The sequence below is a fragment of the Triticum aestivum genome, chromosome 5B (genome assembly GCF_018294505.1).
Source record: "Triticum aestivum cultivar Chinese Spring chromosome 5B, IWGSC CS RefSeq v2.1, whole genome shotgun sequence".
In the NCBI taxonomy this organism is placed as follows: domain Eukaryota; kingdom Viridiplantae; phylum Streptophyta; class Magnoliopsida; order Poales; family Poaceae; genus Triticum; species Triticum aestivum.
This window is the reverse complement of record NC_057807.1, coordinates 654056357-654071936: the sequence shown is the minus strand read 5'-3', so window position 1 is coordinate 654071936 and position 15580 is coordinate 654056357. Positions and strand designations below refer to the sequence as shown.

The 15580-nt window shown below is 40.1% G+C and overlaps 1 protein-coding gene across 1 annotated transcript; it reads right to left on the bottom strand.

Moving 5' to 3' along the window:
• Positions 1-9024: 9024 nt before the first annotated feature.
• Positions 9025-13556, bottom strand: LOC123113927 (KH domain-containing protein SPIN1). Its single transcript, XM_044535258.1, has 7 exons — positions 13267-13556; positions 12992-13080; positions 11533-11684; positions 11068-11184; positions 10853-10969; positions 10171-10314; positions 9025-9769 (listed from the first exon to the last, which is right to left on the bottom strand). Exons 1-7 carry the CDS (start codon positions 13347-13349, stop codon positions 9626-9628), a joined length of 846 nt encoding a protein of 281 aa, XP_044391193.1. The 5' UTR covers positions 13350-13556; the 3' UTR covers positions 9025-9625.
• Between the last annotated feature and the right edge of the window lie 2024 nt (positions 13557-15580).

Below are 15580 nucleotides of genomic sequence, written 5' to 3'. Positions count from 1 at the left end.
TAGCACCACATGTTAGATGAGGAGTTCAATATAGTAAGTACTGTACTTACCATGTCCTTGACATATAAAGCGTATTTTGATTGGTGAGACAACATTTCGATCACAATTATTCTATTAGCATAATCAAAAGTAACTACTTTTTGGTAGGAATTACTTCTGATTTGATTGTGCCCTGGGCCAGAAGGTGTCCAGTGTTCTGCCTTCATATGGTCACAGGAAACTTGAGCTGGGAACCGAAAAGAAAGGCTGGATACAACCCATTCCAGCAAGTGTTTATTCAAACTTCACTAGACCTGTCTTCAAATTTGAACAGGTCTGATCCATAGTCGGATGTTTGAACGCTTCTTAAGCTGCCTTTTCCACGGAACATCGTGACCGATTCTTGTTTTCGCCGAGTTTTGTTCAAGGGTATAAAATCACTATACGGCATTACCGTGGCAAATGTCTCCCAGGTGATTCCTGGCAGCAGCATATCCCATCTGTCATGCGAAGCAGAGACAAACATGCCTGACACCAAAGCATGCCTGGCGCCACATGTGGGCTATTGTATTCACTAGAAACAAAGCATCCAGTTTAGTAAGTATTCCCTCTGTCTGGATGTATAAAGCGTATTTTGATTGGTTAGACAGAGTTTTGTCCAACGATTATTCTATTAATACAAAGTTTATGTGATATAAAGTTTTTGTATAAAGTTTATGACCAATGTTCGGTGGGGTACTATGGCATTTGTGGCTTCTAAATCTTCCAGACTTATCTTGTATTCCCATGAACATTACTGTTTAATCCATAAAGTGTGTTTAGACTAAAAAAAAAAGTAGTTAAGAATTTTAGATGGTTTTTCTTTTTAGATTGATGTTCTTCTGAACAAATGTGCTTCTGCCTGTTAGATCAGTACCATTAAATGTTTTTTTGTCCTAAGTGTCCATGTCCAGATTCAGTTATTTTCAGTTCAGGCCTTTGCAAACTCTGTTTTATGCCATGTCCTGGTGTTAGGTGTTAACATCACCATGACATGACTGACTGTATCTCTTATTGAATGACTTGGTGGAATATGAGTCTTGGTGACCGTGATAACGTTATAATAGTAGAATTTGGCAATTCGCTTCATCCAGTTTTGAGCTCAAATGGGCGGCTTCTGTTGCTTCAACCTGAAGCTGTTCCAATATTTGTGGTTTTAAAGTTCATACGTTCTCCTTCTATCTACATTTAAAAACATGCATTTTAGCTCAAACGGTGCTCATTTTGGTAGAAAGATTTGGAGTCTTGCCTGAACTTTTATGTCTAACTGCTTTAAGGTGCTGTCACTATTTTTGTGTGGTGTGTTCTTCAGTTACTCCGCCTGTCTCGCCAGTTTGGCTAACAGATCTCATCTTATCGGTCTGAGGGCTGAACAATTTATCAACTGAAAAAGTTCAATCTAGTTGCTTGTACCGGTGCAACAACTTTGTTATGACCACTTGGGTGTTCTGTGGATGCAGCTACAACAAGTACTGTAGCACCACATGTGGCCTATTCACTAGAAACAAGGAATCCTGTTTAGTAAGTATTCCCTCTGTCCGGCTATATAAGCATATTTTGATTATTCTGTTGATAGAAAAATTACGTGATATAAAATCATCATCAAAGTATGTACTTCTGAGTTAGCGTGTGATCTTGAGGTGTCCTGGGCCAGAAGATGTTCAGTGTTCACCTTGATGGCCACAGGAAAGGTAAGCTCAAGCTGGGAACCGAAGAAAGAGCTGAGTTAGATCTATCTTAAAATTTGAACAGTCCACTCATAGTCCTATGATTGAAAGCTTAGGCTGATTTTCCCAGATTCTCGTTTTCGCTGAATATGGAAGTTAGTGCGTAAGTATAGCAATAACTCAGTGAAGTGGTAGTAGTTAAGAATTTGAGATGGTCTTTCTTTCTAGAATGATGATGGTCTTTGTGAAATCTTCTTCAGAACAGATGGGCTTCTGCCAGTTAGTTCAGTACTGTTAAATGATTTTTGTCTTACGTGTCCATGTCCAGATTCAGTTATTTTCAGTAAGGCCTCTGTAAGCTGAAGCTCTGTTTTACCTTTTATATGTCATATCCTAGTGTTTAACATCACCATGGCATGACTATGTCTCTAATTGAGTGACTTCGTAGAATATGAATCTTGATGACAGTAATGTTCTGAATCAAATTTGGCAGTTTGCTTCATACAGTTTTGCAGCCGAAGTCGGTGGCATCTATTGTTTCGATCTGATGCTGCCCTAATATTTGTGGTTTTCTTAAAGTTCAGATTTCTCATTTTATCCACTTGTCTGCTGTGTCGGTGCATATGGAATGATGCTGGATCCTGCGTCGAACTTATGCCTAAACTGTTCTGCTACTGCAGTCACCTATTTTTGTGTGATGATCATTCTGCCTGTCTCACCAATATGGCTATGTGACAATGCTCATCTCATCAGTGTGAGGGACTGATCAATTGTCTAATCGCTTGTACTTGTATGATGACTTTGTTATGACTAGCTGTGTTCTAGTTCTACTATTGATGCAGCTGCAAGTACTAGAAAAAAAGAATCCGATTTAGTAAGTATTCCCTCTGTCAGGATATATGAATCATATTTGATTGCTCAGACAAAGTTTTGATCAGCAATTATTTTATTACTATACTCCAACATGTGATGTAAAAATCACAACAAAAAATAAGTACTCTCGTATACGAATTAAACGACATTTTTTCTGGTAATTGTTAGGTCAATATACCGAACATGATCTCGAGAAGATCACCTGATAGCAACTCGACATGCCATAAAAAGATGTTTTGATTTGTGCGTTCATCAAGTTCACATGTTCTCCTTTTATCTGCACATTGCCATAGAACGATGCTGGAGTCTGCCCAACTTGTGCCTAACTTATTCTGCTCGTCTCACCTATACGGCTAACAAAGGTCATGTTATCAATGCGAGGGACCGAACAATTTTATGAACAGAAGAAGTTTGTACGGGTACAATAATTTAGTCATGACTACTTGGTGTTATGCAGTTAGACTAGTACTGTAGCAGCACATGTAATGAATCCGATTTAGTCTCAATATATAAAGTGTATTTTGATTGGCCAGGCAAATTTTGACCAACATTTATTCTATTAATATATGGTTTAGGAACTACAAAATCACAATCAAAAGCAAGTATCTAGGTCCAGAAGATGTCTAGTGTTCACCATCGGTAACAGGAAAGGCAAGCTCAAGCTGGGAACAAAAGAACAAAAAAAAATGCTGGATACAACCATTCCAGCAAGTATTTACTAAAAGATATGAATCTTACTGATTAGAATTTGCTCCATCAGTTCTGTAGCTTAAGACGGTGCTATCTATAGTTTTAATCTGATAATGTTTTAATTTTTGTGGTCTAAGTTAGAGTGTGGCTGCATGTCTCTCCTAGTCAATTTTTTTTCTTGCATTCTCTTTTAATTTACAATTATAACATCTGGAAACCCCAAAGCCTTTCCTTTTGTACTGGTGCACATGGAAGTGAAAAAAATAATACTCATTTTGATAGAAAGATTTGAAGTCCATTCAAAGTTATGCCTAACTGTTTTGCTAGTCACCTATTTTTCTGTGTGGTGTGTTGTTCTGCTTGCCTCACCAGTCTGGCTAACAAGGCTCATGTTATCAATCTGAGGGGCTGAAAATTTTCATCAACTGAAAAGGTTTAATCTAATACTCCCTCTGTCCCAAAATAATAAGTGTCTCAACTTTAGTGCTACCTTTGTAAACTACTATAAAATCTTTTAGATCACTACTGTAGTGATCTAAAAAATCTTATATTAGTTTACAGAGGGAGTGCAACTTTATACTAAAGTTGAAACACTTATTTTGGGAAGGAGGGAGTAGCTTGTACCAGTGCAATGGTTCGAGTGTGCTTTGGCGCTAGGTGACAACAGAACGCCTAGCACTTAATAATGCTAGGCGTGCAGTGGTAAAATGCACAATTAATGCCTAGCGCCTTTTTCTCTCTCGCTACACTACTACGGTAACACCACACCACATGTGGACTATTCAATAGAAATAAGGAATCCAATTTAGTAAGTACTCTCTCAGTCCGGCTATATAAAGCCTACTTTGATTGTTCAGACAAAGTTTTGGCCAACAAAAATTCCCTCTGGATACAACCATTTCAGATGTGGAATAATGGTCATTTTGGTAGTAGAAAGATTTGGAGTCTTGTCCAACCTATGCACAACTGTTTTGCTATAGCAGTTACCTATTTCTGTGTGGTGGACTGCTAGGCTCAGCAGTCTAGCCAACAAAGCCCATGTTTATCAGTCTCATGGGCTGAACAATTTATCAACTGAAAAAAATTTCATCTAGTTTTTCTTTTAAAGGAGAAAAAAAGTTTAATCAAGTTGCTTGCACCGGTGCATCAAGTTTTGTCATCACCACTTGGCGCTCTGTAGATGCAGCTACAAAAAGAAAGGCTGGATACAAGCATACCAGCAATCATTCACTCAAACACGACAAATCTATTTTAAAATTTCAACAGTCCTAACTCAGTCCAATTTTTGGAAACTTCTTAGGCTGATCTTTTTCACAGGATCCGCGATCGATTCTTATTTTCGTCAAGCATGTTCAAGGTATAAAACTACATCTGCAAATGTGTCTCTATCTTCGAAACAACAATACGGCATTACCATGGCAAACGTCGCCCAGGTGATTTCCCGCAGCAGCATATCCCATCTATGATGCCAACCTGAGACAAACAAACATGCCTGGACCCAAAATTGTCATGAACTCATACAGACATACAGTCCTCTAAATATAAACTGCCACGATCCACAAACACTTACAACATTAAGAACTGGGTTGCTACATTGTCAATTCGAAAGGTCCGAGAGCGAACCAAACACCTTAAGGTACAAGCTAGCTGATGATCCTTATACCTTAAACGAGATATGTAGCTTTCATCTTGGTTTGATATGAAAGTTAGTGGGGAAAAGTATGGCAATCACCCGTGAAGTGGTAGCAGTTAAGAATTTGAGATGTTCTTTTCTTTTTAGAACGATGGTCTTTTTGAATCCTTCTTCTTCAGAACAAATGTGCTTCTGCGAGTTATATCAGTATTGTTAAATGATTTGTCTGATGTGTCCATGTCCAGATTCAGTTAATTTCAGTTAAAGCCTTTATGTCACCATGGTGTCACTATATATCCCGGGTAGTGTATGAATCTTGATGACAGTATAATGCTATGATAGTAGAACTTGGCAGTTTGTTTCATCCAGTTTTGCAGCTGAAGTCGGTGGCACCGTCGTTTCAATCTGATGCTGTCCTAATATTTGTGGTTTTCTTAAGTTCAGATGTTCTCCTTTTATCAACTTCTCTGTTGTGTTGGTGCATATGGAACGACGCTGGATCCTGTGTCGAACTTATGCCTAAACTGTGCTGCTACTGCAGTCACCTATTTCTGTATGATGGTTATTCTGCTTGTGTCACCAATATGGCTATCTGACAACTAATCGTGCTTGTACTTGCATGATGGTTATTCTGACTAGCTGTGTTCTACTATTGATGCAGCTGCAAGTACTTGCTAGAAATAAAGAATCCAATTTAGTAATTACTCCCTCTGTCAGGATATATGAAGCATATTTTGATTACCCAGACAAAGTTTTGACCAACAGTTACGCTTTTACTATGCTATATAGCTTATGCATGTGATGACTGATGAGGAGATCACACCAAAAAATAAGTACTACTTCCGTATACGAATTAAACGGCAGTTTTCCCCATAATTGTTAGATCAATATACTAAAGATGATCTTGAGAAGATCACCTGGTACAGAGCAACTTGATATGCCATAGAACGATGCTGTTTTAATTTGTTTGTGTGTTCATCAAGTTCAGATGTTCTCCTTTTATATACATTTCCATAGAATGGATGCAGCTTCAGTGACTTGCTACACCTGCCTTTGGAGTCTGCCCAACTTGTGCCTAACTGCTTTTGCTTCACCTACCTATTTCTGTGTGACGCGTCATCAATCGGAGGGACTGAACAATCTCATCAACAGAACTAGTTTGTGACGGTACAGTAAGTTAGTCATGACTACTTGGTGTTATGCAGCCACAAGTACTGTCTACTCCCTCCGTTCGGAATTACTTGTCATAAAAATGGATGTATCATTGTATCTACAACTAAAATACATCTAGATACATTCATTTCTTGAACGAGTAATTCCGAACCGAGGGAGTAGTACTGTAACAGCCGCACATGTGGTCCATTCACTAGAAATACTGAATCCAATTTAGTAAGTACTCCTCCAGTCCCAGTATATTAAGCGTATTTTGATTGGTCAGGCATGTTTTGGCCAACTTTTTTTATTCCATTAATATGTGGTTTAGGAGATACAGTACAAAATAACAATCAAAATTAAGTTCTTCTGAATACGAATTCACCGCGTGAGGTGTCCGGGTCCATACTCTATAAGATGTCAGTTTTCACCTTTGGTCACAGGAAAGTTAAGCTCAAGCTGGGAACAGACGAAAATAAAGCTGTGGATACAACCATTCCAGCAAGTATTTGCTGAACTGCATGATGTTTATTGTGAATTGCAGCAACCATTCCAGTGCTCACCTTTGTGAATTCTTCTTCAGAGCAGACCAGTAGTGTTAAAATGACTTTTCTAGTGTTTCCATGTCCAGGTTCAGTTATTTTCAGTTTAGGCCTCTGTGAGCTCTCATGCTGATACTGTTCTGTAGCTTCAATCTGAAATTCTCTTTGCTCCATCAGTTCTGTAGCTTCAATCTGATACTGTTCTAATTTGTGTGGTCATAGGTTCTGATATTCTCTTTTTTTTTTGACAGTTCTAACATGTATAGAAACACACAGCCTTTTCTATTGTACTGGTGCACATGGAAGTGGAAAAATACTCATTTTGATAGAAAGATTTGCAGTCTTGTCCAACTTATGCCCAACTGTTTTGCCACGGCAGTTACCTAGTATTTCTGTGTGGTGTAAAAACTGCTTGCCTCGCAAGTCTGGGTAACAAAGCTCATGTGATCAGTCTGAGGTCTGAACAACTTATCAACTGATTAAGTTAAATCTAGCTGCTTGCACCGGTGCAATAACTTTTTCATCACCACTTGGTGTTCTGTAGATGCAGCTACATGGTACTGTCAACACCTACTAGAAATAAGGAATCCAATTTAGTCCGGCCATATAAAGAGTATTTTGATTGGCCAGACAGAGTTTTATCCAACAATTATTCCATTAATATATACTCCCTCCGTCCGGAAATACTCGTCGGAGAAATGCATAAAAATGGATGTATCTAGAACTAAAATACGTCTAGATACATCCATTCCCCCGACAAGTATTTCGGGACGGAGGGAGTAGTACTTTATCTGATATATAGTCACAATAAAAAGCAAGTGCTTATGAATGCAAATTCAGCGTGTGATCTTGAGGTGCCCGGTGTTCACTGTCATGGTCACAGGAAAGGCAAGCCGGAAACAAAAAGAAAGGCTGGATACAACCATTTCAGTCAAGCATTTACTCAAACACGACAAATCTATCTTAAAATTTCAACAGTCCTAACCCACAGTCAAATGTTTGGAAACTTCTTAGGCTGATCTTTTTCACAGGATCCACAATCGATTCTCATTTTTGCCGAGCATGTTCAAGGTATAAAATAAAATCTGCATATGTGTCTCATCTTCAAAACAACAATATGGCATTACCATGGCAAACGTTGCCCAGGTGGTACCGTGCACCAGCATAGCCCATCCATGATGCCAAGCAGAGACAAGCAAACATGCCTGAACCCAGAAAATTGTCATGAATCCGTAATCCTCTAATACTGCCTCCATTCCGAATTACTTGTCGCGGAAATGGATAAAAATGGATGTATCTAGAACTAAGACTACGTCTAGATACATCAATTCCTGTGACAAGTAATTTGGGACGGAGGGAGTAAAAACCGCCACGATCCATGAACACACTTGCGGAATTCGAAAGTTCCGAGACTGAACAAAACACCTTTAAGGCACAAGTTGATGATCCTTAGAGCTTAAATGAGATATGTAGCTTTCATCTTGGATCAGTCTGAAAGTTAGTGGGGAACTGTTTAAATTATTCTTCAGAACAGAATGTGCACAAAATGTGCTTCTGCCAGTTACATCAGTATTGTTAAATGATATTTATCTGATATGTCCATGTCCAGATTCAGTTATTTTCAGTTAGGCCTTTGTATGCTCTGTTTTTATGTCATGTCCTACCATGGCGTGACAATATCTCTTATTGAATGGCTTGGTGGAATATATAGTATGAACCTTAAATGGCAGTAATGTTATGATAGTAGAATCCTGTCATTTGCTTTATCCAGTTGTATGTTCCAATATGATGCTGTTCTAATATTAGCAGTCTTAAATGCAGGCATTCTCTTTTCATCTTCAACTCTGACATATAGAAACACACAGCCTTTTCTTCTGTGTTTGGTGCACATGGATGTGGAACAATGTTCATCTTGGTAGAAAGATTTGGAGTCTTTCCAACTTATGCGTAACTTTTCACTACGGTACTATCAAATACTCCCTCCATAAAGAAATGAATGCTCTTATATTTCTTTACAGAGGGGGTACTATCTATTTTGTGTTATTCTAAGATTTGTCTCCGGGGAATTCAGCATGTGATCTTGAGGTGACTGGGGCCAGAAGAAGTCCAGCATTCACCTTCATGGTCGCAGGAAAAGTAAAGCTCAAGCTGGGGGAAATGGCTGGCCAACGCCACTCCAGCAAGTACGAAGCTAGATCTTGTTTAGTCCAATGTTTGAAAATTCTTAGGCTGATATTTTTCCACTGAATGCATTTTCCTGCACATATATGCATCTGTATCTTCCAAACAACAATAGTGCAGAATTACCACATTTGTATCTACAAATAACAATAATGCAGAATTACCACGGTAAACGTCTCCCACGTGAGCCCGAGCAGCAGCAGCAGCATCCCATCCATTATGCCAAGCAGACGCAAACAAACATGCCTCAACCCAAAATTGCCACAAATTCATCATGAAGTTCAACAATATAAACCACAAAGATCCATGAACACTGATGACATTAAAAACCAGACTTCGACATTGTCGATTCGAACCCTCCACGGTCTGAACCAGACACGACAACTCCACAAGGCACAAGCTGATGATCCTTATACCCTTTTTATTATTATCCGCGACTCCATAATGCAGAAGGGTGGATAATATACAAGGAAGTTCCGACGCCTAACAGGGGGTGAAAAAGGAAAACATGAAAGCTCACATACTCGGGCCTCTCTAGTCTGTCTGTCATCGGCATCACCTACCATCATAGCACCACATTACTAGGGTTAACAGTCAATTAACAAATAAAGCGAATGTTCTAGGACCTTACAGCAACCAAAGCTGGGCCGACCCACGGGCCCAGGACCACTACTACTTCCATTGTCCCAGCGGTTTCTCCTTGTCCGCAGGAGAGACCGCAGACTCATACTGACTCGTCTAGCGAAATGCAGGGCGTCGCTTCCTTCAAGTGCGCCCGCGGCAAACGTTGCCCGGAGACATGGCGTCCCCATTGGGGGGCACATAAGGCACCTGGACAATACCGGTAACGATGAGGGGTGGCTCCTTCCCTACTGGCCTGTTTTCGCACGCTTCATGCCACCGTTGCTGAATGGGGAGACGCTCCCCGGATGAGGGCTGTCCTCTCGCAGGGTTGAGTTTAGCATCGCCAGCTCCCTGAGCTGTTGCCTCTTGTAGATATCCTGTGTCTCATCCTGCAGCAGAAACCAACATGGCTTTGTGAGTGAGGCATGTCCAGAGTGCTAGCCGTCTGTAAACAAAAAATCATTCTTGGACAAGCAAGCAGCCATGGTATGCATGTGCAATTGTAAGTAAACACAAGTTACAGATAATAAATGAGAAATGAAAATGTACTCCACAAAATATAAAGGGAACCAATCAAGAGAGATCAATAACGGTAATAATCCAAATTCAAGAAAAAACCACTAGCACTAGAGAAGGTGCAAGCAACATTTTATACGTGATTCCTCACATTATCAATTATTATTTTATTAAAAAGAATTTTCATGGTATTATAAACCATAAAAGGATAACTGAGTATTTCATTGGCTTTCTCCAGAAAGCGAATATGTACATGGAAACATTAATCACTTACCACTGGCTTTAGCAGTTCCTCTAGAATTTCCTGTGCATGTCTCAATCTGGCATCAATAATATTGGCTGGGAACTCAGCCTCTATCAAGATATGAAGTTGTTCGCTCAGATGCTCATAGCCTGGTTTTCCTCGTAGCTTGTCCTCCTGGAAGAAATAAAGAAGAAAATATGTAAAACTTAAGCTCTTAGCAACGTAGGAGAAACACAAGGCCGAGAGGCAGAAAAACAAGCAATGGAAACTACAGGTATAAATAGCGAAACAGGAAAACAAATTTATGAGGAACAAAAAGAAAGTTGGCAGGTAAACTGGACAGAATAGAAATATATTGCACCTCGGTGTAAAAGTAAAGTTATCATGAAGAAAAACTATTAGCTCGCAGTTACATAATTATGGATTAGAAAAAGGGTAGGGAGTTCCAGGAGAAAGTTAGAACACATAATCCAATGTTAGGGTTATGAAAAGCCAAACATGGTTATGGATGAGATCCCTAGAACTGGAAGACGATTCCAGTAAACTTACTCAACTTACTATGCAACCCAATTTGCATACTTCGAAAAAATGTAAAATGCTAAAGCAAAACTATATTGCTATAACTATGTGTCGTAATGATGATCAAATAACTGAAGAAGCACTAGTAAGTTAACTTAAGGGGTGCAGATCAAACATTGCAAACTTTGGTTACCTTCCCAGGATCTTTGATGGAACCCTTTCCTCTGATGAAAACACGACAACCAGTAGATGCTTCTACCCGCTTTAGAGAATTACCTCTAGGTCCTAGAATACGTCCCACAAAATTGAACTGTCATGAAAGTAAAAACTTTATCAGCAAAGGGATCGAAAATGGATCAAGCATCATCCTGTGTAAAATTAAAAATGCACAAGTTAGAGGCAGCATACACTTGGATAAGAATCAACTGGGACCTCCAAGCGTAGAATCTTCTTCATGACATGAGAGCTAGGGCTTGGTGGCGCTCCTTGCCAATCCATACTGTTTCCTTGAGGAAAGCCTAATCTCTTTGGAATAGTTAAAAATGGCAAGCACAAACAATTCATCAGTATTGCTTTATGAAATAAAAATATTTGGAAGAATGTGCACAACATGAATAACAGACAATATTTCTCACCAAAGAAACCCACATTTACATAGTATTATCAATCTATCATAGTATCATATATCATACCCAAAAGTTCACTATAACTTATGTATCTACAGGGTCCATTTTATAGAAAATAATGGCTAATACTCCCACAGTGAAGCATGCACCTTCTTGGAGTATAGAAGTGCAATAGCATGATCTACTGGATTGTAAACATATTTTGTTTCTTCCTTAACAAATAAATATGTAATGAATGAATGTGTACCTCTTGGTGTAGTCCATTCCAAGGACTGAACCCATTGCCAGAGAGATTGGATCTTGGATTTGGTGAAGACATTGGACTAGGACTTCTGAATCGATGTCTATCGAAATCACTGAACCCAGGGTTGTGTGCAGAGTTTGACACCCGCATAATCTCTGAGTAACAAGAAGGTCAGGTGAGAATTTAAATCAAAAGAAATGGATAGGCTATTGATTATAATCAGAATTTTGTACATCGATATTAGGTTATTTTTCACAACCAAGGCACGACATAATCATACAATGGATAAACACTGACTGGCCAAAGGCAGATATCAAAAAGCATATGCACATGGGAACCAGATCCAACATATTCGTATGATCATTCACAGTAGGTCCATGACACAAACCATTCCTTTCTCAATCCTCATAAAAACATCAACCGTTCCTTAGATATACTTGCCTAATATACATACAACATGCTGATGGCCAGCGTATAGTTCGTTCTACAGGCTGGTCTAACCAAGAGACATTAGAGTGTGATGCAGTCGATGTAAATTTTGGTCAAACACCACCATTTAAACAAAAGAATTCTGGATAGCCTCACTGAAGATAGTAAATCCCTCAGGCTAATATGTGAGATAAAGAAAATCCCATAAATCATGATCCAAGCATGTGTGCTGCGCGCAGAAAAAAGACTCGGATGGTCTAAGCATGCCCTATAGAAAGAGGCTGAGTATCAAGTGAAGTATTCCTATAATCAGCCCAGTTTGCAGAAGAACTTCATATAGTTATATCAAAAGATGTTTATATGTAGTGAGGATGGAAATGAGCAAGGCTGCAGGATATCTCACCAACTCTCTGGTTGATAATGTCATTGATTTATTTGACAGCGATATACATATGTCGATGTTCATATACAGCATTTAGTGTTGTCCAGTGTATACACAATCCACAAACTTAAGCACTGCTTTTTACATAGTACAGTTAAGATGAACCCTAAATAAACCACACACACACAAAAAAAAAAAGATGAACCCTAAATCAGACATATGGTTCTCACCAATGATGAGATGATTTGCTAAGATACCAGACAAGTTTCCAACAGCAATCAACCACCATATGTCAGTCAAGAAGAAGATTGATCTACCTCATTGCAAACATAGATTGCAGCAGAAGGATTGATCAACACTATCGCGCATAACTGCAATCATCTAATCTCGCCCCGACGAATGAAAACATCGCAGCATGTACAAAACGAAAACAGAGTGTCATCCAAGCAGTGAATGCACCAGAGACCATACGAAGCAAGCAGCAGCAACGAATGCCATCTAATCTAAAGCGGGCGCTATCCAAGCCCTTCAGCCATGTATGTACTTCCCTATCCATGGCTGCAGAGCAACACCACTCCCGTGCATGAACAGAGGAAAATCACATCAGCCTGCAGAGAGAACAGTAAAAAGGGGGAGATCAGGAGATCTCACCTTGGCTCAGCAGCTTGCTGCATATGGGCAGCACCTGCATGAAAGGCCCCAGCTTCTGGTGCTCGGCGAGCAGCTCGGCCAGGTACTGGCTGCACAAAACCATTAATCACAGAGCAATCACATCACCATCCCCATTCATCAAGCAAACCCAACCCAACAGGAAAAGAAAAGAAAAAACAGCACACGCGATAAATAAATAAAAAAGCAATCTTGCCACCACGAATTGGCCAAGAAGCAAGCAAAGAAGCCAAGGAAAATCCAGGCGCCGCCTCTACCTATCGACATCTGGGTTGCTTCTAATCTGGGGGGACAGGTTCCTGGAAGGGGAGAAGCCCTGCTGGCCGTAGAGCCCGGACATGGCGGCGGCGGCGGCGGCCGCTCCCGCTCCGGCGAGGCGGAGACACGTGCAGGGCGCCGCAGCCGAGGCCGAGGCGGGGTGGTGGCGGTGGTGTGTGGGTGGCGAGGAGAGGTGGAAAGGCTCGCTGCTTTAGGCTGCAGCGGCAGCAGCCAGCGTAGGGGGGAGAGAGAGAGGGGGGGCGAGGGTTGGGGGGCTGCCGCTCTGGAACCCTTTTCTCTCTCTCTCTCTCGCCCGCTAGGTTGCAATTGCAACGCGCCAGCACGGCGCCCCCCGTTGGAAAGGCTTTATCAAAAGCCACAATTTTCTCGCAGCAACAAAATGGGGGAGCAAAATAGGTCTTTTCCATTTTTTTTGTGAGTCACATCGTGTCTGTGTCTGGACTGTGCATGATAACACCAAGTTTTTTGTGGCTTTTGTGTAAGCCGTTTTATTCTTTCGGCGAAAGGTCCGAGCGGTGCAGCTGTCGCCACACGTTTCCGTAGCTTGTTTTCGTCGTGTCGATGTGTTTATTTTTGATATTTGAAATAAGACATACTACCATTGAAAAGGGGCTCTTCGTTATATTTCAAATCAACAACGTTGTTTTAATGGACACCGGTAGTTTTGTGGTTTATTCAGAAATCATTTTCTCCTTTGAAATGTCTGCGGAGCGTCTGGGTGGTATAGACACTTCCACGTATATCATAAAATGTCCTTGCCATGTTGACAAATCACTCCCAGGATGTAAAGATAGAAGCACCATTGCAAAATATGTTTACCTATCTAATCTTGATTTTTGCTGGTTTTCTTATAGGAAATTGTGTTGTTGCCATTTCTTATAGATCACACATGAAAACAATATATTTTGCATATAGTGTTTTGGTTATTTTGCCACCATATGTGAAGATTTTGTTTTTCATATGTATAGTTTAGGTGTTCCTATGGAAGAATGACACACAAAGACATAGTTACATGATTACAGTGACATGCATATGTGATATTTTTCAAACATGTAAAATCCTTGTTCCATCACCAAAAAGAAAGGAATTAGTCAATGTGGCATACAGACTTTGTCATCCCAGGGAAAAGGACGCCTTTCCCTAGTTGTACTCGTTTCTTGTGGATATGGCTGCAGAAACTTATTGATCACGACCAATATGATTTAAAAATATAATCACGTTACCTACTTAATAAATACCCCAAAAAACAAGATTTTCTTGAATTTATCATGGTTATCACTCATTAAAAAATTTAACGCGTCGAATCACATCCCTTTTTAAATATATTTAGAGTGCTAATGTCCAGCCTGTATTTCCCTACAAACCCTTTGAGGCAAATATATGCAACATCCAAAATCAACTAATTAATTCCCTGCAATAAATCTACTAATTATTTTCCTTTATTAGTGCAGGAAAGTAAAATGTGGCTGTCCAGGTGTCAACAGCTAAAAACCCTATTGTTTCAATGTGCTAAGAAATTATTAAAATTAAAAGAAAAGAAAGAATTAGCATCTAATAAACATGAGACACATGTTAGTGGGGGCCCCTCCCTCTCAAGTGTGGTGATCGAAATACCTCGCAAAGTTGGGCAAGCCAATGTCCCCATGTCACACTCTTTCTTCCAAACTGTCCATTTCGTAGGCTGGAGTCAATTCCAAATCCAGCCTTTTCTCCATTTTTCCCAAACCTAAATTTAATTCCCCATCCAACATGCAGGTGGCTCTTTTATCATCTCCCCCAAAAAAATCTGGCTTTCACGCATTTAGTGGGCATGGCCCCCCTACTGACCAAGACCGTACACAAATACAAGTAAAAAAACACGTATGTAATAGCCCACATACATAAATGGGAGTATGCATTTGTCCAAGCACGCGACAGGAACACTTTCTAATCACTGTTTCAGCTGCTAACCTCGTGTCCAGCAGCGGCCCACGAATTCGCTCCATCCACCCGTATTTCGTGATGCTGCTGTTTCCCGTATGGGATCGTCGGCAGTTGGTTGGTTTGTGCAAAACATGGCCGTCGCCGTCAGCGCACAAGCTATAGAGCAAGTTCGGCCTTATCGGCAACATAGTGGGGATCACTGGCGTGTTCGAGCTAGTTGTGATGTGATGAGCTAGTTCTATACATACATACTCCCTCTGTAAACTAATATAAGAGCATTTGAATCACTACATTAGTAATCTAAATGTTTTTATATTAATTTACAGAGGGAGTACATCTTATAATTACAATCGACGACGACGATGGATT

Excerpts from the sequence above, each read along its gene's own strand:
- LOC123113927 (XM_044535258.1), bottom strand. The coding sequence starts at position 13,349 with ATGTCCGGGCTCTACGGCCAGCAGGGCTTCTCCCCTTCCAGGAACCTG. Across the intron at positions 13,081-13,266 it reads AGCAACCCAGATGTCGATAG|CCAGTACCTGGCCGAGCTGC; the intron begins GTAGAGGCGGCG and ends GGTTTTGTGCAG. Across the intron at positions 9,770-10,170 it reads AGGAACTGCTAAAGCCAGTG|GATGAGACACAGGATATCTA; the intron begins GTAAGTGATTAA and ends TTTCTGCTGCAG.